General features: G+C 45.5%; 1 protein-coding gene across 13 annotated transcripts in view; it reads right to left on the bottom strand.

The window, feature by feature from the left end:
- The window catches only part of Magi1 (membrane associated guanylate kinase, WW and PDZ domain containing 1), a 613,943-nt gene that overhangs the window by 32,552 nt on the left and 556,450 nt on the right, over positions 1-24,941 (bottom strand). For all 13 annotated transcript variants that reach the window (XM_071618445.1, XM_071618450.1, XM_071618457.1 and 10 more), the window contains exons 13-14: positions 12,027-12,058; positions 1,735-1,951 (exon numbers count right to left, since the gene is read on the bottom strand). In XM_071618445.1, coding sequence (XP_071474546.1) covers positions 1,735-1,951; positions 12,027-12,058 — 249 coding nt within the window. The remainder of the gene's footprint in view (positions 1-1,734; positions 1,952-12,026; positions 12,059-24,941) is intronic.

The raw sequence follows: 24,941 nt of genomic DNA, 5'->3' as shown, positions 1-24,941 counted from the left end.
GCTGGAGGAGGGGGCATTGGGGGCGTGGCTTTGGGGGTCTCTATTTGTCTCTGGAGAGTGGAGTCTCTCTCTGCTTCCTGATCACCATGTGAGCTGCTTCCCTCCACCACTCTCTTCCTCCATGATGTCCTGCTCCCCTGGAGCCCTGAGAAATGGAGCCTGCTGTCCATGGACTGAGACCTCTGACCTGACACCATGAGCTCCCAAATAAACGCTTCCTTCTCTATAATTGTGCTAGTCGGTTCCTTTAGTCCCAGAAGTGAAAAACTAAGACAGCCAGGGATGCTCAGCCTGTGCTTGCACCTCCAGTGTGTGAGGGAGGGATATTCCAAATGGAACCTCATTCCCTCAGCCTGGTCTCTGGGGGACCTCAGTGGTGTCTTTCTGGTCCGTGGACTAAATAAATGCCTTTGCAAATTAGCTGGCTTCTCCCGGTATAGGGAGCCATCAGCCAAAGCAGCCTACGTAATGGCAGGCACTGTTGTGCTCAATGGCTAGGGCATCCCTCCCTTGAGGAGGAAAAGGATGAAGGGCCCCTGAGCAAGTCTCCAGCCTCTCCTAGGCCCCCTACTGCTGCGTTCCACCCAGGGCTGTCACCAATTTTCCTTCCCGGGCAGGGCTGCTGGCCTTCCTCCTGTTGGGGCCACAGAGCAGCTGTGGTCTCCCAGCTGATGCCCTCCCACAAGCAAAGGAGCCAAGGCCGACCCCTCACCAACCTCTGCGCCATGACCTCCATGGGGACCCTGGTTGAGAGGTGACCATAGCTGTGGCTAGAACTATAGCCATGGTAGGGGTGACAGGGACAAAGGGAACAGCTAAGTGATGCTCTTCTCTCTTCCAGTCTCTCATGCCCTTCCACCCTACGTTCCCTCTCCTGACAGTCTTTTCCACTCCATGCGAAAGAGGGAAAAGGAGAGGCAGAGAGGTCACGGGTGGGCCGCCCCTGATCAGGAGAGAATGTCAGAAGTTGCCACACCCCCCAAAAAGGCTCAACGAGCACCATCTAAAATTCAAACTTTGTAAGAACTTTCACTGTTGAGATAAATGAGTATCATTCATGGTGAATTCTTTTTGGAAATCATTTCATAATAAAGAGGAAAAGTTAAACAGAAAGGATTTAACAGGCTTATCAAAGCCAAGAAGTCACAGAGTACACCGTCACTAACTTATTCTTATAGGAAAGGTAAAACCAAAGAAAACACTTACTCACTATATAAATAATTAAAGCCTGATTCACCCCCCCCCCCCCTTTTTTTTGGAGAGCATGTTTAGAAAAATTGAGAATCATTAAAAAAAAATTACCAGTATTTTTCAAAACCAAGCGACCACAAAGTAAGCATTTAATTTCTCCTCGTTACCTCGTTACCTCATATTTTCCTCTTACCACCCACACATATTTAGGTTCTATTATCTATCAGACTGTCTTGCAAGACTCCAGCTCAGGTAATAATGTAGGAGACAGCCATTCTTATCTGCCCCTTCTTTCAACTACAGAGAAAAATAAGCGGGTTTTTCTCCAGGCTGGGGATTAGATGAGCATCCCTTTCTACCCTGTTTCCCAACCTGGAGACATAACGGAGCCTCCAAATGGAGATCCAGCAGATGGTGCTTTCTGAGGAGCCTGGTCCTCATCCTGATATACCCTGGTCCAGTTTACACTCGGAGCCTTGCTGTGTTGGAGGAGCCCAGCCCAGGGGAGGGGAGTGGGGCAGGCAGCCCGGGGGCACTACTCACGTCGGTTTTCATACATGCTCCTGGACTGGGCCCAGATTTTAAAAGGATCTGGTTTCTTCTGCCCAGAGCTGTTGGTCTGATCTGGAGCGGGAGCCTCGGTGGGTGGGTACTCTGGGAGCACCTGCGTGTTGTGACTCGGGGACGCCGTGTGCAGGCTCCGGTGGCTGGAAGCGCTGTGTTGAGAACTACTCTGGCTGTCTTTCCTTTCCAGTGGTTGCTGAAAGTAAGCAAGAGATCATTGCCGGTTCTCCCAGTGGGCGTTTTCCCACCAGCTCGGCTCTGGTGGGGCACTTTTGCAAACACCGTGCATAAATACATCAACAACCTTTGGGCGTCCTCCTTCTCCAGTGAATGCACAATGCAGATAAATCCCCAAATGATTGGCAGACAGATAGAGGGGCAGGCCAGACAGAAAGACATAATCACAAAGCACCCTGTTCTCTGGGCTGTAGCGGAAAACAAATCTAATTCTCATCATAGGTTCTGAGCTGAGACACTGGGTTGGTTTACTGCATGATGGATCGGCTTTAACCTCCTCATTTCTCGACAAAAACATGTGACACAAAATACCAGGAGTGGTTTAGCCATAGGGTATAACATCTAGAAGAAATACAATCAGGGCTAAAAGGCCCCTTGGGGTACCATATGTTGCATCTTTTGATAATAAAACACACAAGTCCTCTCTAAAGGTTTGCCATCAGTTCTTCTAGAACAGGGAGAAGATGAGGGAGGTAGCTCAGTTGTCCAGCATGGGTGAGGCCTGGACTTCAATGCCCAATACTGCAGAAGCAAACATGATGATAATGCACCAATTAAAAAAAAAGTGGAAAGAAAAACCAACCAACAAAAATTCTTAGCTAATCAATTTTTCAGATGTGGTTTAAAAGTCAAGACCAGTGGTGCACACCTATAATCCCAGCTGCTCGAGAGGCTGAGACAGGAGGATCGAGAGTTCAAAGCCAGCCTCAGCTACTTAGTGAGGCCCTAAGCAATTCAGTGAGACCCTGTCTCTAAATAAAATACAAAAAAAGGGCTGGGGATGTGGCTCAGTGGGTAAGAGCCCCTGGGTTCAATCTCTGGTACCAAAAAAAAAAAAAAAAAAAAAGTCAAGACTGAACTTTATATATGGTTGATTCCTGGGGGGTCAGCCTCCTTAAACTTGCAACTTATCCACAGTCTAAGTAGCATTCGCAGGGGAGTTCCAATTAAATTTTAAGAGAACAAGCAAGTTCCTGTTCATTAAAACCAGCTAAGCAGAGGCCCTTCCCATTTCATGAAACGCTCTTTGAATGGCAAGGGAACAGAGAACAAAACCTACCGAGAAGAAAAATGATGGGTGGAAAATAAAATAATTTAGCTCCTATTTTCTTTAATAAAAGACTGTGGTGATTCCAGGTATTCCGTTTCCCCTATTCAAAATAAAACTCATAGAATCCTGCCTCCTGTGTAAGAGATGTCACATCACCATAGTTACGTGCTTGAGCGTCATGGTAAAGGGGGAGAGGAAGGGCATCTCCATCCTCTCCAACGGATCCTGGTGAGCTTGTGTTTTTTAAAGTAGTTTATAAGATCTTCAACCTCAAGCATCTCAGTTCCCTCAACTCTTCCATCAGGTGTTATCATCAGAGACATCCGAGGACCGTATCCTACACTTGGGGAAACTGTAAGTGAGGCTTAATTCCATCCGATCCAAGGGGATGCGAAACTGGCGAAGACACCAGGAAAATGCATTGGCCTTTAGGTGGAGACAAACATCACCGCCAACACCACAACACCCTGTTCTCACTGATGATGAAGAGCTCAGCCCAGAGGTGGATAGATTAGCACTCCAAGCCCTGGAACAGAACTTGGACCCCGTCCACCTCAACCACTGTGCATTGACTATCAGGCCAGGTGTCGGATCTCTGTCCCAAGAGGTGACCCCTGTCCTCTAGCTCCCCAGAGCAACAGTGAAGATATCAGGATGAGAAAATGACCAAGACAGATAAGACACCCCTTCTCTTTTGCATGCCAGTGGGGATATGTTTTTCTTTTCATGTGTCCCCTAGAAAGGTATCAATATTATAAACAACCATGCACAAGATCAGCACACTGTTGGTGTGCACCCACACACCACAATATGTAGAAAAAACGTGGAATTATGGTTGGGTGCGGTGGCGCATGCCTGTAATCCTAGTAGCTTGGGAGGCTGAGGTGGGAGGATCTCAAGGCAATGTCCACCAACCATCATTTCCTTTTTGGGTGGGTACTGGGAATTGAACTCAGGAGCACTCAATCACTAAGCCACATCCTCAGTCCTTTTTTTGTATTTTATTTAGAGACAGGATCTCACTGAGTTTTTTAGTGCCTTATGTTTGCTGAGGCTGGCTTTGAACTTGAGATCCTCCTGCCCCAGCCTCCAGAGCTGATTAGATTACAGGTGTGTGCCATTGTGCCCAGCCTGCTATCTGTTTTGTAAGGTTACTCTGGGTCCCTGCACTACAGCCTTCTTGGACCATTGGCCCCTTGAAACCTAACTTTAACCTCTTCCACCGTATCTTTCCCCTGAACTGGAGAAAAAGACCTTTCTGGCAACCCTACCCCACTGAGAGAGTGTGAGGAAAGTGCTGGAACTTCCTGCTGCAGAGAATGCCCCTGTGCTTTTACCCGCTTACCACACACATGTGCTTATACACCAGCATGCCACACGAGGGCTTCCAGGACCCTAAAATGTCCATACAATAAATCTCTAGCCTGGAAGATTGATTGATTGATTGGTTTAAGGACTGGGGATTGAACTCGGGGTGCTTAACCAACTAGTGACATTCTCAGCCCCTTTTTATATTTTATTTAGAGACAGGGACTTGCTAAGTTGCTCAGGGCCTTGCTGAGGCTGGCTTTGAACTCGCCAAGCCTCCTGCCTCAGCCTCCCAAGCTACTGGGATGACAGGTATGTGCCACTATGCCTAGATGACCTGGAAGATTTGAATCTCTTTAACTAGAGAGGTGACTTCACCATAAAGAGAATGTACATTTGGAATCCACTGGCAAGGCCTGGATCATTTTTCAAATTATAATAGCCTTTCTCACCTCCAAAATAAGTGACTCATTTAGCTTCACTTTAATACACAATGACAGATACAATTTGGAATAAGGTTGCAAAACTGCTTCTCAGTTGAATTATACCTTGGAGTCCCTTTTAAATGCCATCTAAATCTTGTCCCTCTATTTGGCAGAGAAGTACAGGTGCATCGTGAGAATGTGCTCTCCAAACTGTGCCACCACTAAACTGCCATTGACTGGCATACACAAGTGGCATATTAGTGGGCTAAATACAGAGTATTCTGGAAGAGTTTTACATTTCTTCTTTGGTAAGACTTAACTTTATGATCCATCTCAAAATCATTTAAATGATTTGAAAATGCATTTGAAAATAGATTTGAAAATGCATTCAGTATCGAAACTCTTGTTGGCACTCTGGGATATATATATACTTAACTATTCTGTGTGTTTGTAAAATTTTCAAATATGATTTTTATTTTCTGTGAGCATGCTAATTATTTATGATGCTGTCTTTTATCTGGTTACACCCTGGATTGTTCAAAAGAAAAGCTATATATATATATATATATATATATATATATATATATATATATATCTCCCAAAATTAAAGTTAACTTGTATGTCTTTTCTAGATTACCTCCCTAAGGACTTGGGACTTGAAAGTAAATTCAGTTTCGAACTAGTGACAGCCTGGGATCAGGTTTGCATTACTGTGATTGTCATTTGCCTCATTCTCTTAGGTGAGACACCAGCTTTTATTTTATTTTTGGTACAGGGGATTGAACCAAGGAGTGCTCAACCCCTGAGCCCCATCCCCAGCCCTTTTTTATATTTTATTTAGAGACAGGATCTCCCTGAGTTGCTTACGGCATCACTTTTGCTGAGGCTGGCTTTGAACTCATGATCCTCCTGCCTCAGCCTTCCGAGCCACTTGGATCACAGGCTCGCACCCCACCCCAATTCCTTTCAAGCTTCTTAAAGGGACCCTGTGTATATTAAAAACATGCTGGACAGAAGCATCTGGTACACCGATGGCAGAATATTATCCGAGGCCCTCCTCTGACTAACCTGCAACAAACTCACTGTACCAACAAGTATGTGTTGATGATTGTGCCTGTGTTGGAGCCCGGGGGGCACAGTGGGTAAATAAGGGTACCTGACCTCCTGGAATGTATACCTGAACATGTAGCTGATGCCCGTGCCTGTATGTGTACGGGTGGACATTAGCCGAATGGCCCTCCTGTATTGAAAACTGCACACTGCAATGTCCTTCAGATACAAGGTACCAGGAACCTGTGGAGGAATGTTCAACTAGCAGACACAGCAGCTTCTAAGTCCCCAGGGTAGAAAGGCCAGCCCTGCCCGGCAGGGGACTGGGGTGGTCTAAGATGAACTCGGAGGCCAATTAATGCAGGTGCCTCCAGACAATGGCGGGGAGTCTGCCCTTGGCTTTTGGCTTGGGAGATGGGGACCCACTCATGATCTAAAGTGGCCAACATACTTCCACAATGTTGGTCCAGCTCCTGGGCAGGGAGCTGACCTGGGAAAGCAGTGGAACAGGCAGGCCAATGAGGAGGCTGTCCCTGCAGTCCCCTGGGGGACAGAAGAAGGGGGTGTATTACAAACAGAGTTCCTGCCCTCCACGTCTCCAGCTTCAGCAAATGCTTGGAATTTGAGAGACAGCAATACCAAGTACTGCCACTATTTTTTTGTTGTTGTTATGGGGATTGAACCCAGGGATGCTTGACCACTGAGCTACATCCTCAGCCCTTTTGAGGGTCTTGCTAAGTTGCTGAGGCTGGCCTCAAATCTGGGATCCTCCTGCCTCAGCCTCCCATGTGGCTGGGGACGGAAAAATTGCAGGCATGCGTCACTGCACCCAGCCATGCTAATATTTTTGAAGCAAGAATTTGATTTGAGTCTCAAATCACAGCAAATTAGGAAGAAGGAAAGGGGCTCGATTTTAAAACCTCCATAAAAGTCCTTAGCCACGCAGTGGCCCTGATCTTGTATCATAAGACCTACTAAGACAGAACCGTACCATCCTCCCGGAAGTGAACGACCCTCACACTGCTTCCTGTCGGGCCAGGACAATCGGGAAAATGCAACGGTTTGTAGAAATGGAAATGGGAGGGGGAAATCAACTGATTGGTTATTTCGCAGAACGATTTCGAAATGGAGGTACTTACAAAGTGAACTGAAAATATTTGCTCGGAAGAGCAGATGAATACAGACAGCACTTAGGCGCTTAAATGATGAAAAGAATTCATGTGGCTTAAAAAATGACAAATTGATCCATTTTAAAGGAAAATTATTTACAGTTCACTTATCTGCCAAGACCCAAGGCCACTGGAGCAATTTACATGGACAACAGGAAATATTCCAAGTGCTGATGAGGTCAATGTCATTGGAGGTTGAATGAAAACCAGAGACTCAGATCCAAAACCCAGCAAAGGACGGCTCTGTGTCCTGTTGGTTTGTTTTTGGGTTTTTTTGTTTGTTTGTTTGCTTTTTGGTCTCTGTCATCATTGATGGGTTGAAACTAAATGACTTTCTCCCAAAAGGCAAATGAAAGGAGTCAGTGCAGGAAGAAGAGCGGAAGTCCCAACTGGATATGAAAACGAACTTTGCTTCCCAATGCCACGTTTTAATGGAATCCAAAACTATGCCAAGCGCAGTGGCACACGCCTGTGATCCCGCAGCTCGGGAGGCTGAGGCAGGAGAATCGAAAGTTCAAGGCCAGCCTCAGCAAAAGCGAGGCCCTAAGCAACTTGGTGAGACTCTGTCTCTAAATAAAATATAAAACAGGGCTGGGGGTAGGGCTCAGTGGCCCAGTGCCCCTGGGTTCAATCCCTGGTACCAGAAAAAGAAAAAAAATGCACTGTCTTTGTTCTAGGGGGCGCCAAAGGGCTCTCCCCTGAGAACCTGAATCTGAGCTAAACTGTGTGGGAGGGGAGAGGGCGGGGGGCGGGGGGGGGGGGGAATGACCTGGGTAAACTTACTCTGCCATCCCCCATTTACCAGTCTCTCTCTGCTTCCCTGGGGAATGGTGATGGGATCCGGTGATGGGATCCGTGGCCATGCTGGTGAGACACGTGGCCTTGGGGGAGGGGGAGTGGAGAGAAGGTTGAATGGCAACTTGGAGAGAGTGAAAAAGGCAGGATTCATAAAACTGAATGATTCAGGTGGGAATCGCTCAATGTGCACGTTCTCTACTGTCTTTGTGTCTCAAGGACTGGTTTTCCTTTAGCATCCCTTTGAAGGAAAAAGAGATGGAGTGCCATGAACAGAGGCCTGCTGTTATTACTTTCATCTTGCAAGGTTTGCTAGAGAGAAGTTGAAGACATCTCCTTGCCCGCCATCCAGGGTCCCTCCATGAAAGCTAGGTGTAAGGAGCTTTTGTATAAGTAGGAAGACTTGTCTCCTTTATACACTTTCTTTTATCCAATAATAGCTAAGTAAATAATCTGGTTTCCTATATCACTCAGGCTGCCAGGGAACTCCAAAGTATAACATAGCTCCATCACAGCACTGAATTTCATCTTCTCCTGACTTTGTGTGACTACTTGGTTGTTGTGACTGAAGAGTGGAATAATTTTCATAAGGTGTACTTGTCTGTTAGACTTCTGCCATATTGACTTCTCAAAATATATTCTCAGTAGACTTTAATTTTCATGGTAAATATCTGTAAAGATCTGTTCATGTGGTTACTCTCACCAGTTCCATGAAAGCAGTATTTCCTATTTCAATTCCCACTGAAAACATGTACTGGGTGTGGTAGTAGAAGACACTCGGTAAACACTTGCTGATGGAGTGAATGCATACAACATTCTGGGGAACTCTGACAATGAAGCCCTTTTCAATGAATGGAGTAATCAAGACCCTATTTGCCTATGAGCTTTAAAAAGAGCAATGCCACAACCATCGAGCATCGTATTTATTATTATTATTGCATTTCTAGTGCCTCACACCAAACCTGAGTCCTTTTTTTATATTTAATTGCTGAGTTGCTTAGGGCCTCGCTAAGTGGCTGAGGCTGGCTTTGAACTCTCGATCCTCCTGCCTCAGCCTCCTGAGCTACTGGGATTACAGGAGTGCATCACCATGCCTGGGTTTTGATAGGTTCTTAATACTAGTATGTGGAATAAATGGATGAACAGATGGGTGGGTAAGTAAATCAAAGATGAATGTATTTAAGGATGACTGTACATATGGATAGATGGACGGATGAAGGGGTGGTTGGGCAGATGAAGAAACAGAGAAAGAAAAAGTTGAAAAAGGAAGTAGGAGGAAAATCCAAGTGATGTGACTTAAAACACAGGGTCTGGTGTGACACTGGTCATTTTAAATTCTCAGACAGAACGTCATTATGTGTGATTCAGACTGACAGTCCCAGTTAAGTAAGTTTGCAGTCAGGATGACTAAGTTGGGCCAGAGAATCTGTTTTCTAGAGAGATCTAAAACCCAACGGCAAATATCTCTTATTTTTTGTTTCTGTTGTTTGGCAGAGAAATCCCTGATACTATGGAAGTTCAGATATCAAATGAATACAATGTTATTAAGACATAGTCACTGTCCCCAGTGAAGCTATAAACCACAAACTCAACATCCACACTCAATCTAGTGGGTGAAGCAGCTTATTAAGAATAAACTTATGAGGAGGCTGGGGATGGGGCTCAGTGGTAGGGCCCCTATCTAGCAGGTGCGAGGTCCTGGGTTCAATTCTCAGCATCACATACAAATAAATAAATAAAATAAAGGTATTGTGTCCATCTACAACTTAAAAAAAAAATTGAAAAAAAAATGCTTACAGGGATACCCAGGAGGGAGAATATGACATTCTGCTCTAATAAAGACTAACTAATTATTGCAAACATTAAAAAAAGAAAAGAAATGGGGTGTGAAAGCACGCAGAAGCTGTCCGTCACACGAGGAAACCGATCAAGCCAGCAACCTCTAAGAAAAATACAACCCCAAGCCCCCGTCCTGGATTCCAGAACCACGTGCGCAGAGCTGCTGGCAAGTCCAAGCGAGTCACAACCCAGGCTTGTGATCATGCAGCCTGCAGAACTGGCCCAATCGGTCCCAACCCGAGTGACTTTCAGGTCCCAGGGCATCCAGCTTCCTTGTGGATCCCCCACCAGAAAAATCCCATCCCCCTCTGTCTCTGTGGCAGGACATCACTGAGATGCCGACTGGGAGAGGGAAAGGGCTTCCAGCCCACCTGTGCAGAGCTCCCACCGATCACAGATGTGAGCCCCACTGCCAAGAGCACACCTTGGCTGACAGCCCCCGAATTCCTGCAGCAGCTGCCAGAGTGGACCAGCAATGCCGCCCAGACCGTCATCCCTGGGCTGGCACCGGAATCGGGGAAGGACAAGCCTCAAGTTGGGGGGTTTGTTCTTTCGGAACCCGGCAGCCACCACTCTGTGGGCCCGTGGTAATTAAGAGCCAGCAGACTGTGGCCAAAGCCGTTAAGAGAGCTCTTTCCCTAGGAAGGCAGCCCGAGTAATTGGCTGGCTGCTTGCTAATGACATGGCTCTTGCAAAATAAACTGGCTCCGGGGTGGGGGCGCCCACTGAGTTGGTGAATGCAGGCTCTGTACCTATTTGAGACCCTTTGGGGGTTCCCCAGGTAATTCTGAAACACTATGGGGAAGATGAGATGCACCCGGATTTCAAAAATCCTTGTGCCCAGTAAATGTAAGTAGGATGCCAAACAGAGAGGGACACCTGGCTGCCTCTGGTCATGCCACCAGTGTCACACTGCTATGTGTCCCCAGTAGGCTTCTTGTCTGGGCTAAGCAGGGTGTTTAAAATAAACCCATGTCTCAGCCCAGCATGGCTGCAGGTAGGGGGGGAGAAAAAGACGGCTTGCACCAACCTGAGCTCGGGAGACAGTCTTCCAGACTCACTTCTATTTTTCTGAAGGCCAAATGGGTTTTTGACGATGGGCAAGGGACAGGGGGACACACATGCGCACATGCACACGCGTTAGCGTCTCTGGAGCTCCAGTGTGGACACGGACCAGCCCATCCCTGCCTGACACAGACTGACAGGGCCAGCAGCCCTGAAGTCGCCCTTCCCCATCACCATGGCACTATGCCAAGGGAATCACATCAATGACTGCAGGTTTTTCTCTCTGGAGAACTTAGGAGTGGGGCTCGGGGATGCAGGAAGCTCCCTCTCCCGTCTTAATAAACTTCTGCTTGGCGCCACCACTCTTAGAGACAGGTGGGAAGAACTGAGCCCAGCCCTGGAAGCATGCAAAGTTTTAAAGGTCCTTCTTTCCCCCCCGGGGGGGGGGGGGGGAATGCGCAAAGCTGTAAATCTGCCCGTCCCCCCAAAATCTTTTAAGTCACCCTTCTGGATCCCAGTGCTAATGAACTGGGAAGCCTCTTCCATGCCGATCAATTACACGGAGTTCCAGATTTTGAATTTTTAAGTAGCATTTTAATTTGTTGTTAGTGCCCCCCGGAGCAAAAGCAGCAGACCACCAAGCCCAAACACCATAACCTCCAAGCCATTAGCTAACATGTCAAGTAGGTAATGCATCTTCAGGGAAACCAGATTAGAAAGGACAGCAAAACATTGATTTTTTTTTTTTAAGAATCCTATACCTGCAGCATAATGCTGCTAAAGCCAGCCAAACAACAAAGGGCATTTCCACAGCTAGGAAATGTCTTATTCTCAGGGCTGGGGCCACGAAACCTGCTCCACCCGAGCATGGACATGCTCACGGGCAAAGGAAGCCTTCCTTAAACCTACGGGCTTTAGAATTTGTAAATAAGTCATCAATCCATGCACCAAAAAAAAAAGCTTTGGAAGAGAATGAGTAGCCATGTGAACCGGCTGGAAACACCAGTTGAGAGCAATGCTACCCAGGGAGCAGGTGGAGTCTTTTTCCAAAAGGAAACAATAGCATTTGTATGTAGCAAGTTAAAACCCTGCTCTGAAACTCATCTGCTGGAAGGAGAGTTGTGATCCCTCTGCACAGTGAAGGTACTCACATGCAATCCTTTATCTCAGCTCCTGCAGCTTTGCCCACGAATCCCCCACAGTTTACAAGATAAGCCCAAACCCCCATCTATACCAAACAGATCCCCAGAACTTAATCAAAGCAAGCCACCGGCTCCCGTCTCCGAAATGCATTTAGCCAAGGGAAGCCAGATGGAGCACACCCTCCCACCCCAACCCCCCGCGCCAACCCCCACCCCCTAAACAAGCACCAAGTAGCTGACAAGTCCTTACCGACTTTGGGCTCTTCTTGGGAACGGGCAGCCCTGGAAGAAAAAAAAAAAAAAAAGGAGGGGAGGGGGGAAGAGATCATTAGCATATAAATGTTACCTTTTTCTTAAAGAACAATCCCCAGGTGTTTCATGGCAACCTAGCCATCTGCAGAGTTATGTCAGATTTCTCCCCAGCATCGGAGTTACCAGGCTGTTCATATCGAATCAAAGCCGAGGGAGGAGGGAGGCGACAGGCAGATCTATCTGCATTAGCTATGCTGAGTTGTACTGCAGCAGCCTGGAGGCTTGGAAAAGAAATTCACAGACCTCAGCGGCCTGGGAAATTGAACACTCGGACAGAATCTCAAATGCTCTTCTGGATTAAGAGAGACTTAACTTACAATTAAGTCCAGGATCTTTTCCTTTCCCCCGCGATCCACTTGTCAACGGAAGCAGACCAATCAGAATAGAGGAAGGGGTATATATTTGGTTTCAAAGGAGAGCATGGTTAAAATTAAAATTTTTTTTTTCCATTTCTGTCTTTTTTCTTTTTTCCTCTCTTTTAGAAGAGAAGCCGCCTTCTTGATTTGGATGAGCTCAACACCACAACAAAGACGGATGCTCTTTTTGCCAGAAGAAGGGAAAAAATAGGAGCCCAAGTCCAAGTGGGTCTAGGATCCCTCCCGATGATCATCAGCTCCTGTCTGGATGCCTGTCAGTCAGTCATCCAGCCAACCTCCTCCTTGGCTTGTTAGAAAGACTGGGGCTCAGTCCAGCCCCCCGAGGGCAAAGCATGTCACTGGACATGAGAGAGAAAAATTACACACAGCTGAGGACAAAAAGAGACGCTATTGGAGAAAGAGTGGTTAGCTGTCCCCAAACCCTCTGCTTAGTGGGAGGGCACAAGCTGAAGTGGGGGGGGGGGGAACCAACCAGTGATCTCTGCACTTCTAGAAAACTCAGTAGCAACTAGGGGGCAGGCTTAAAGGGAATGTGTCACCAGTGGAGTGTGAGAAAGAGAGGTGAGAAGGAAAAATAAGGCACATCTTGGGGTTTCAAAAGTGATCATTTTCACAAGCTGCCACCTTTATTTATTTATTTATTTATTTTTCCTGTCCCGGCAGGGGTTAGAATGCGAAAGGCAGATTCCATTTATATACCAAGTGACAGAGATACACTTGGGATCTGTGGATTCTGCAAAAGAAACTTCAACTTGTTTCTGAGAGCGATTCCTGTGCAGTACCGGGATGATGTCAACTCTTTGGGAAGTGACTTGTCAAGCCACGAGCCAGGAGAAGTTCAGCACAAGTAATTCCAGGCAACGGAAGTGGGCGAGGGAGGAGGAAGTCACCCAGAGGAGCAACACGGGTGTGCCCACTGCAAGTGAAGCGTGACAAGAATCACTCCTGCTGAGATACTTTGGGGACAGTCTCCACGGAGGCTCCTCACATTGCCAGAATGAGGTCAGCACAGTCTGGCTCTGGGACTTTGGAGTGCATCAGGAACATTAGGTTCCTTGTTAAAAATGCAGAACCCCAGGCTCCAACCTCAGGGGCCCAGGAATCTGCAGTATTAATTAACAGCTCTTCCTAGGCAATCTGATGCAAGAAGTCTGAGGACCATATTTAAGGAACTCTAGAAAGAATGATTCTTTTTTCAATTAAGGTAAACTCGGGCATCCCTCAGCATGTCACCCTAGTCCCCTCAATGCCTCAGTTTCTCCAGAGGTGAGATGGAAATAATAAATCTCACTTCCCAAGACAGTGAAGATAAATAAGGGAAAATGCTTAAAAAGCCTTCTTCTTCTTCATCATCTTTTTGTAGTACCAGGGATTGAACCCAGGGTGCTTAACCACTGAGCCATATCCCCATCCCTTTTATATTTTATTTTGAGACAGGGTCTCGCTAAATTACCTGGGACCTTGCTAAGTGCTGAGGCTGGCTTTGAACTCATGATCCTCCTGCCTCAGCCTCCCAAGCCACTGGGATGACAGGTGTGTGCCACCGTGCCTGGCTGTTTAAAAGCCTTCTACCTAACACACCTCCAACATCTAAATCTCTCACCTTCCTTGGCCAAGTGACGTCATTCAAAAAGGAAATGGGTATGATTATCTTGCTCTAACTAGGGAGAACTCATCTGCTAAAGATATCAACGTATAAAAAAGACTTAGGAGAAATATTTCACCTATAGACAACGAGTTGAAAAATTCTGATATTTCTTTATTAATCTGAAAATAATCATTAGGCATATTCAGGTATATTCATATGATTTCCATAAAAATAATATGAATCACTGGATGCACTCAAAATTATATTATATTGCATGGTTCAATTCAGATAGCCCCCTAACTGAAGCATTCTTAAGTTAAGTAAAATAAGTCAGGTTTCATTACAGGTAGCTTTTACAGAACCTGACTCTGCCTGGGATCCTAATGACCTCATGTAAAAATATGCATTAGGAATCTCCACCTAGGTAGGTGGAGTCAGGGCAAGATGGTTTTAATCCACTGGCCAGTCTCTTACGATGTTCAGACCCAAACTAAAGGGCACTTTTCCTTCTCATCACAGAGATGCACATCCCATCCAAGATGCATTCAGGTGGACATTCACTGCAGCATTGTTGGCAAACAGAAAACCTGGAAACCACTGGAAGGATTACATAAACTGTGGGGTGGCCCACCCATGTGTTCTTTGAACACTCTGCACTGGTTCAAAGAAATGAGCTCAGTTGACAGATAAGAACACTGAAGGTTGCCTGTGGTATACACCTGTCATCCCAGCGGCTCGGGAGGCTAAGGCAGGAGGATCAAAGCCAGCCTCAGCAACTTAGTGAGGCCCTAAGCAACTGAGTGAGACCCTGTCTCTAAAGAAAATACCAAATAGGGCTGGGGCTGGGGCTCCATGGTTAGGCGCCCCTGGGTGCAATCTCTGGTACCAAAACAACAACAACAACGACAATAAAAACACCAAAACGACAAAACACTTAAGGCCTCCAAAACATAATGAGGTGTTAAAACAGCAAGCAGCAGAATGCCTGGCTGTTTGGTGGTGAATGCCCCACCAAACATGACAGGGATGTTTCACCTGAAGGGAGGAGGGGTAGGGATCAGAGACACTAGTTTAAGGCTACTTTAGCCTTATTTAGAATTCCTTTTCAAGAATATTGCATTCACTTCTCACTAAGGCAATAAAATATTAATTAGAAAATAAACATTAATCAATTAACGACCCTTCCACTGTTAACTACACAAAAATCAACCAGATATGGGGGTGTGGGAGAGTAGAGGGAAAAGGAAATGGAAAAGTGGGATCATGAATTGACATCAAATTTCATGCATGTGAGTTTGTTGCGATGAACCCAACTACCAGGTATGACTATAAAACTTTAATTAAAAAAAATAAGTAAGTAAGAAAGGGGCTGGGATTGTGGCTCAGTGATACTGCGCTTGCCTAATATGGGTGAGGTACTGGGTTCGATTCTCACCGCTGCATGTACATAAATTTTTAAAAGTCAATCAACAACCAAAAACATATTTAATAAAAGAAAGAAAGAAAGAAAGACAATTAAAGTCTGTTTCTTCTAGGAAGACCAAAAGGTCTCAGATCAACTGGCCCAAGCTACATTTGACAACAAATACGAAAATCTTTTTTTTAATTGAAGAAGGCTTCAAAGTTCCTCTTGGTCAGCCATTTGCCCCAAACCTTTGTTTTTCAAAAGCCACCCACCTTTTTTTGCAGGGCCCAAAAATGGGTTATAGCCACAAATGAATATTTAAATAGTTAAAATCAAGAGACTCCCCTTGACTGCTCTTTAAAAAAAAAAAAAATCAAACATTTGTTTTAGGCCCATATGGTCATTAAATCTTAAAATCTAATAAATATGAATGCTGGAACAAACCTCCTATTACAATTTATAATTTATTTTAGCCAGAACAATTCAGAAGGATTGAAAACAGCTGGGAGGCCCCAACGGAAAAGACTCAGAGGGTCACTGCTGGCCAAGATGGTCCAGGACGTAGGAATCACGGCTGGAGCTCTGGGTGGAATTAGCTGCAGGCACCCCGTTCTGGATGGGTCATGGGTGGCAGCATTAGCTGACCCTCTGGGGCACGTCCAGGGTTTTTCTGAGACAAATGTACTCTGTACACCCAGCGGCAGAGGGGCGATTGTGGCCTGTCCATCACCACACATTATCACATGGGAAACCTGAGGGCAGAGAAGGCACCGGTCTTAACGGGCCCCTCTGGTCCACCCTGGGGAAGGAAGGGGCGTTTCAGAAGAGGTGGAAGAAAGGGAGAAAGGTCCCTGGCTGACACCATCTGCTCTTAGCACCCAGATGACAGCAAATGTGACTTCTAAGGGATCCCAGAAAACGTTTACAGGGAAGTGTGCACGTTCAAAGCGTGAGTCCGGGTGTGATCGATGGAAGTGACAGAAGCTGGGGACCTCAGTTTCCAAAGTTCCCTATGAATGAGGTGTCCCTCCAGGGAGAACAAATGGCAGCTTCTCTGCTAGTGACGGGAACCTGACCGATGAACACGAGGAGGAAGCATCTCTCTCTTTAAACATCAAGACCATAAACTGTGCTCCTGAACATGTTCTCCTATCACTAAGTGGCACAATGGTATTCTAGGTAAAATTATATAATGGTAGGGCACAAATAATTCATATGAAAAATGTATAACAGAATCCTAGGCATTTGCTAACAAAGACTCAAAGGCTATATACTTTATTTGGCTCGTGGGATTATGGGTGGCTTTATGACCTATTTGAATATCTTCTACAACCAGGAAAGCATTTATGATACCTGTAACTCACAGGTACCTACAGGTACCATAATAAACAAACGTCTATACTGACTTTTTAAGTAAGATCTATGCAACACGTTGCAGGACACTTTATTGCAGATTTAAATCTCTCAAGCCATCGCAGATCTCTGCATGTTTCAAGAGTCGCTTCTTTTCCCCAAGGAACACAAGTTTTTCAAGCCCTGTTTGGGTAGAGATTTATGACTCACTGGGACGAGGGGAGACGCAGGAGAGCCCGGAATAGCTATTAAGGAAGCCAAACTAAAGCTGCCATTTCAGCCTGGAGGTGACCAAAACCTGAGTTGCTGGGACCAAGACTGGACTTCTGTGGACCTAACGCGTCCCTGAGGATTCAAGAAAGTGAGACTGCCAACCATTAAGAAAGAATCAAGAAAAACTGTGCCAAAGGCTTTGAATGGGGGAATCCTGAAGTCTCTGTGACATACAGAGCAGATTGACACACAATAAAAAAAAAAAAATGTACCGTGTCATCAATTTGAACTTTTTCATTGTGGTTTTCATTCTCCTTTGCATCTGGTACCTAGCTTGGTGTACTTTAAAATGAAAATATTTTGGTTGCCTCCTAAGCAGTCCAACAACGCTGCGTCACTAATCCACATGCCACTGAACACACGGGATTCTTTATAGAGTTTTGTAAAGCAAAATGGATTAGAAAAGTCCCGGAGCTAAATCCGGGAGCACTGTGTGCACAGAGCGCGAACTGGATATATAGTGACGGCGGGAGGGAAACCTAGAAAAAACGAGGAGCCTAAAACTACAGTGGACTTTGACTCAGTAAACTCAACATTAGAGTTTGTACTAAGGCAAAAGTCAAAGAGTTTGATAAAGATTCATATAAAAAAATATGATCAATACAGATTATTATTATTATTATTATTATTATTGGCATCACGGATTGAACCTAGGGGCACTTAACTACTGAACGACATCCCCAGCACTTTTTGTTTTTTATTTAGAGACAAGGTCTCCCTGAGTTGCTTAGGGCCTCACTAACTTGTGGGGACTGGCTTTGAACTTTCAATCCTCCTGCCTCAGCCTCCCGAGCTGCTGGGATGACAGGGATCACCAATGCAACCAGTGAACACAGCATTGTTGAAAGAAAATAAAAACGGGAAACAATCTGAACTTCTGAGAAGAGAGGACGAAGCCAACAGACTTATATGAATAAGATGAAAAATTCTGAATTCTTTAAAAATGAGTCCAAGGAAGACTATTTAGTGATTGGGGAAAGCAGTAATGTTCTATGACAAGGAAAACAGTGTAAAATAGAAATGAAAAAATAAATGCATTGTTAAAAAGTAGATATGCATCTATACTCACATATATTATTCACATATATCATACTAAAGACTAAAGGAAATGTAATGAAAACATTGTTTCTAAACAGTAGGGTGAGGGAGTGATTCATCTTCTGGTTTTTAGTATTTTCCAGCTTTTCTAGATTTTATACATAACGCAGCTGTAATAGTAAACAGCTGAGCATTACCAACGAGTGCAGCCAATATTTTGTGCACTTGGACAATGGTACTACTTCCTGGCCTGAGTGCAGGGCTGGATTAACACACTGGAGATGTTCCTAGCTTTCACTCAATTTAATGACTGCCTTCCCTACGCAATGGAATATGCCGGTAAAGGGATGGAACTGGAGGCTATTGTGAAATAATTCAATCCTAAAAAACCAGCTCCATCCATTTACCTGCAAATGCCATCATTTCATTCTTCTTTAAGGCTGAGTAATATTCCCTTATGTATAGATGCCACATTTTCTTTATCCATTCATCTGTTGAAGGGCATCTGGGTTGGTTCCATAGCTTAGCTATTGTGAGTTGAGCTGCTAAAAATATTGATGTGACCATGTCGCCATAGTATGCTGATTTTAAATCCTTTGGTATATACTGAGGAGTGGGATAACTGGGTTAAATGGTGTGGTTCCATTCCAAGTTTTCTAAGGAATCTCCGGGCTGTTTTTCCAGAGTGGCTGCACCAATGTGCAATCCCACCAGCAATGGATGAGTGTGCCTTTTCCCCCACGTCCTCACCAACATTTATAAGCAAGTCTTTCTTGAAGAAACAGTATTTTAGCTGAGATATGAATTATGAAAAGGATCCGGGCAGGTGGTTATTTATTCACACAAGATCTTCCAGAGGCCTTGCAAAGCATTACTGGAGAAATCCAGATAAATAGAACATGGTCCTGTGCTGGAGGAGTTTAGGATCATTTCAATGGAGAAAGAAGCAAAGCAGGAGTTGGTGAGCAACCCGTGCCCGGAGAGAAGGATTCACTAGTGCTCCCCTTAGGAGAACAGAGGAAAGACATCAAAGGGCTGGGGATGTGGCACAGTGGTAGATCACCCCGGGTTTGATCCTAGTACTGAAAAAAAGAAAAAAAAAAAAGAAATCTAATCCAATGTGGGAAGGTGGGCAAAAGGGGGAGGGGTAAGGACAGTCAGCATTTTATCACTGAGAGAGGGAGGAGGAGGCACCAAGGGCCATGATGAACAGCGGATTGAATAATAATATGATTTTTAAGGTCTTCTCAAGCTAACGAAGGGCCTCAGGGTAATCTCACAGCTAAGCTTAAGCCCGGGAACATTTTCACTGCAGGACTTTACAAACACCATATATCACAAAATTGAATCCATAAAACAAAATGAAAAACAATCCCAATTTGGACATGTTAGATTTTTTTTCTCCTTCCTCTAGCCAAATGCTATCATCAACTCTGCAGTGTAATTTTTCAATGCAAATATGATACCAGAGGCCAAGAACAGGGCTATCAGATCCACTGGCTCCAAAAACACGAAGACATTCTTTCCTTTGGGGACCTAATAATGGCCGTGGTGAAATATCATCGCCATCACCATTTAGAGGCATGATCGGGCTCCGGAGGTCTGGACTCCGGAGCTCCCAATACCACGTCACTTGGCATTTTGTGAAGATTAGAGAATACAGTCGTATAGGTTTTGTGTCTATGGAGAAGTCCGCTTCAATTACACCGTGCATACAGCCTAATAAATATGTCCCCGGGAGAAATAAGTAGCTCGCAAGGAAGGTGGCTGCTAATGGTTTACAGAGCCTTTCCCCTGAGTCATGAGCCTTGAACTGACACAGGTGAGGACAGCCCAGGCGTCATCAACACCTGGTCTGCGGAAGGACCCAGAAAGACCCTGTTCTTATTTCTTTGATTTTCTGGGGTTTTTTATTTTTTTTTTTTTAAAGTTGTAGATGGACACAGTACCTTTATTTTATTTATTTATTTTTATGTGGTGCTGAGGATCAAACCCAGGGCCTCACACATGCTAGGCCAGCGCTCTACCACTGAGCCACAGCCCAGCCCCAGAGCTCATCCTTAATACACATCCATTCTTCAGAACTGCTCTCTGAGGCAAGTCCCAATATCTGCCCTGTTGCCAGATGAGAAAACTGATGGTTGCATAAGACGGCACTGAGGAGAAGCGGTCTCATCTCACCCTTATGCTCTTAAATACTAAACAGTATGTCCTCATTCAAAGGTGCTGACGCTGTTTTGGATAACAGCCCACTAAGAAGTATGAAAACACAGTTGTTCATATATACAAAATACACAGAGAGAAAACTACAAAAGGCATATGGAGAATACATATAGAGAACCCTCATGGAAGAGAGGGATCAACCAAAAGGTCCGTGGGTCAAGGTATCTGAAATCCATAATGGTGGCATGGATTTTGAAAGACAATTCTTCCTTTTTTTTGGTTGTAGATAGACACAATGATTTTATTTTGTTTATTTATTTCCATGTGGTGCTGAGGATTGAACCCAGGGCCTCACACGTGCACGGCAAGTGTTCTACCACTGAGCCACCACCCCAGCCCAAGAAGCCAGTTCTTTTCGACAGAAGGAATGGGAATCTATGCATAGTCAGTCAGTTTCTCTGATATTTTACTGCAAGTCACAGTACTGAAATCATCAATCACTGTGGGCTCTACATGCTAAAAATGCATTTAAATTCAGTCTCTGATTTGGGGTAAGGAAGCAAGTCTTCAAAGCTACACAAGGAATACCAAGCCTTATGAAAGAGTTTTAAAGTGAGAAGTAGCTTTATCCAGCTGTTTCCTGACTCAAACATGATTTTTTTCTTTCTTTCTTTTTTTTTTTTTTTTTTTTGTTTTTGATACTGGAGATTGAACCCAGAGGCTGTTAACCACTGAGCCCCATCCCCAGCCCTGTTTTGTGTTTTATTTAGAGACAGGGTCTTACTGAGTTGCTTAAAGCCTCACACTAAGTTGCTGAGGCTGGCTTTGAACTCGTGACCCTCCTGCCTCAGCCTCCTGAACCGCAGGAATGTCAGGCGTGGGCTATGACGTCTGGCTACATGATTTTTATTTATTTTTTTAATGGTTGGGGGTTGGAGGTAGGAAAAAAGATGGTGGTAGTCAGTAGAATGAGTATGGCCTCTTCTCTTCAGAGGACAGAACAAACAAAAGAACTTCAAAACACCACTCATTTGTCATATATGTATGTGTGGTGCCAAGGATCGAACCCAGTGCCTCACACATGTGGTTACAATGGCAGATCTTTCTTCTCCAGGAAATATTCCTCACCAACATCTACTCCTTCAGGTGGAATTTAGATGTCTCTTATAAGTCTAGGAAGGCTCTCTGGAGCAATGTAGGTTGGAATGCTTTGTTTAAGAACAGGGTCCTGCCAACAGGGCAGTCAAAAAACACTTGTACCTCTGAGGAATGAAGGGAAGGGAGGGGGGATGGGAACAGGAAAGACAGTGGAGTGAATGGGACAGAACTTTCCCATGTTCACCTATGAACACACGACCAGGGAAACTCCACATCATGTCCAACCACAAGAATGGGACGTCATGCCCCACGTAGGTATAGGATGTCAAAATACACTCTACTGCCATGTGTAACTAAAAAGAACAAATGTAAAAATAAAGATCCCTCCACTGTCGGACTGACAGCTTGATATTTTGAAACCTGAATTTCAAATGTGAATCATTTATTGTGTGAATGCTTAAGGGTTGGTCTCACCGACCTCTTACCAACAGTCCTTCAGGACGTCGTCCCTGGGAAGGGAGGAGACGTGGGAATCTGGAACTCCACAGCACTAGATTCCACCGCATTTGAAAATTTGACTTTTAGCCACACTAACTAGGATGTACAAACAGGAATGACAAAACAATAGCTCACAACAGTTCCCTAAAAGGAAAACACTGATAAGGATTCTGTTTCCAAAACCAGGATGCCGTGGGGGCCCTTATTTTAAGGTCACCAGCCCCAAAGGGAGAGCTCTCACTGTGACTGGTACTGAGTATTGGTACGGAGAAGCTCCTACGTTGGAGAAATACCAGGAGGACCTCTTCCTCAGTGTTGCTGACCTTGAGGTTGATTCTTATCCTGACTTCTTATTTTTAGCCATGTAAGTTTAGGCACAGGACCAGAAAAGGGATCTAGAAGAATATCCTGAATTTTAACTTCCAGGACACCAAGCCCTGAAACCCAAGTCCCTTCTTGCCACTTCCTGGCTTTTCCCACCATGTCTGTCTCAAAAACTATTATGAACCGCACCCCCCCCCCATGTCCCTCCATCTTTTCTGATGCTTTTTTTTTTTGCCTAAATGACCATGAGACCATAGCACCAGGCCTTTTATGCTTTATTTTTTTAAATGTGTTTTTCTTTTTAGATACACATGATAGTAGAGTGCACTTTGACATATCTCACACACATGGAGTCTAACTTCCCGTTCTTGTGGTTGGACATGATGTGGAGTTTCCCTGGTCGTGTGTTCACGTATGAACATGGGAAAGTTCTGTCCCATTCATTCCACTGTCTTCCCTATTCCCATCCCTCCCTTCCCTCCACTCCGCCCTGTCCCATCGGGGGAACCTCGCCTTCCCCCTCCCTGAACACCCCCAATTTCCTCTGCCTTACTCTTTATGTCCTTTAATCCCTTATGCACACAGAGGCCAGAGAAGTCTTTCTGGACCATGGATCAGATTACGAGGTCCCTTGACTGCCCGCCCGTATGGCTTCCCCAGATGGCATCCATGAAATCAGGCTCCTTTCTAGGTCCCACCAAGCGCTCCTTGACTGGACCCTGCCTTGCTCCTCCAACCGGCTACCTTCCACCATCCCCTGGTCCATACGCTCCAGCAAGCTGCCATGCATCATTTCTATGCTACCTCTTTTAACCCTCTGGGCATTATTGCCGGCCACTGGCCCTGCCTGGACCACGAAGCCTGAGAACACGCATGCATGGCTGCTTCTCGCCATTCAGGAACTCGCTCCCCAAACATCACTCCTGAGAACCCATCCAGGCCATCAGCAGGTCTGAAGGGACCCAGGACAGTCAGACCTGATCCACACCATCCAGTGTCTTTGTTGCATGGACTGTCGCGTGCTCCAAAATGACCCTTTCTGCCCACCCGTGTATCCTTGCTGTTGACTTGTTTACGACCTGGCTACGCAGGTGTGGTCTGCCTGCTCCTTCTGTCCCCACCCCAGAACAGCATCTGGCCCTCAGTTCCATAAAAAGTCTTTCAAGCCAATGGGTGAATGTGCACAGCCCCGGAAGTGAGTTTATGTTTCGGGGGGGTGCAGGGAGGAGCTGATGAGGCCCGGGGAAGGGGCAGCCTGGCCTTTCTTTTTATCACCATTATCGCCACAGTGACTATTTAACGGCTGATGATCCTCAGTCTGTTCCTTGATTTATTGGTGAGCTGCCAGGATCGGCTGCACTCACAGATGCTTTTCTCAGCACCGAGAAAAAGGTTCCACTGTGCCACCTTGTGTCCTGACTTCCCATCACAGCAACAAGCTCGCTTCTCAGAACCAAATGCCACTCAAAAAAGAAATCTCAGTAACCACCGTGCCTCCCCCCACCCAAAAAAAAAAAGGGGAAAAAAAAATCCCAAGCCCTGCAAGCTCACACTCCCTGTAAATATGTCCTCAAGGATTCTTTGAGAGCCCAAATAACACTACAGATAAAGAGGCTTTCACATGTTTCCTTCTAAAAGCAACTTGTAAAACGACACCGAGTTCCAAGGCTCCAAATGCCTCATCCTTCTCCACCAAAAGCAAAGACGCCACTTCTTCAGGCCGAGCCTTGGGCCTCTTGAGCAGTTTTCACACACTGATGGGTGTGACAATGACTTTTTTGATCACGATGGACTTTTGCAAAATTGGAGGGAAATTTTCCAGATGGCTCCGGAAGAGCATCTAGTGTTTGGCGATTTCAATTAACTAGAACGGCTGCTTAATTGCAGCCAGCGACGGCCCTGGCACCACATCCAACCTCTTAAATTGAGGAGACGCGTGAGCCCGGGTCACGGTTACCAAGAGCAAGGCAATGGCACTTTGGAGTCCTGCAGCACTGCGTTATTTAAAGTGTCTGAAATCTGCAAGTCACACCCAAAGAAGCCATTAACAACGGAAGGGTCACTTTTCCAAAGAGTAAAGGACATAGGATGAGGGGCCCCAGGCATCTCCCATGGAGATAGTAGATATTTTCAAAAATCCTCTTGCTGAAACAGTATCCATACCTGTCCAAGTGAATATGTGAATGACCAAGGAGAAAAAGCTGTGTTCTTTTTTTCTTGGTACCGAGGATTGAACCCAGGGGTGCTCAACCACGGAGCCCCATCCCCAGCCCTTTTTAAATATTTGATTTAGAGACAGGGTCTCACTGAGTTGCTTAGGGCCTCGCTAAGTTTCTGAGGCTGGCTTTGAACTCGAGATCCTCCTGCCTCAGCCTCCCGAGCCACTGGGATTACCATTGCGCCCGGCAAAGCTGTGTTCTTGACTATGTCAATTTCTAATGAATCACTGCCCCACATAGCTACGGGGAAAAGGAACGAACTGATCCCTTGTTTGGTTAAGAGATTTCAGGTTTCAATGAGTCAGTCTTCATGAGCCAATTGGATTTACTTAAAGGCACAGTTCAAGGAATCTGTTTCACACCCCCTTTCCGCCCCACACCCTAATGCACATGTCCTGTCCTGTGCAGGATGGGTCTCATTAGCAATAACTTTTATAGGTCAAGTACATTTAAGATGCAGGAATGATCCAGGGACTACAAGGCAACAGAATGAAACATTGTATCAGGGGACAAGATG

Source organism: Marmota flaviventris, chromosome 1 (assembly GCF_047511675.1).
Source record: "Marmota flaviventris isolate mMarFla1 chromosome 1, mMarFla1.hap1, whole genome shotgun sequence".
NCBI lineage: Eukaryota > Metazoa > Chordata > Mammalia > Rodentia > Sciuridae > Marmota > Marmota flaviventris.
Note: the sequence above shows the minus strand (reverse complement) of the source record. Positions and strands in the feature narration are given on the sequence as shown.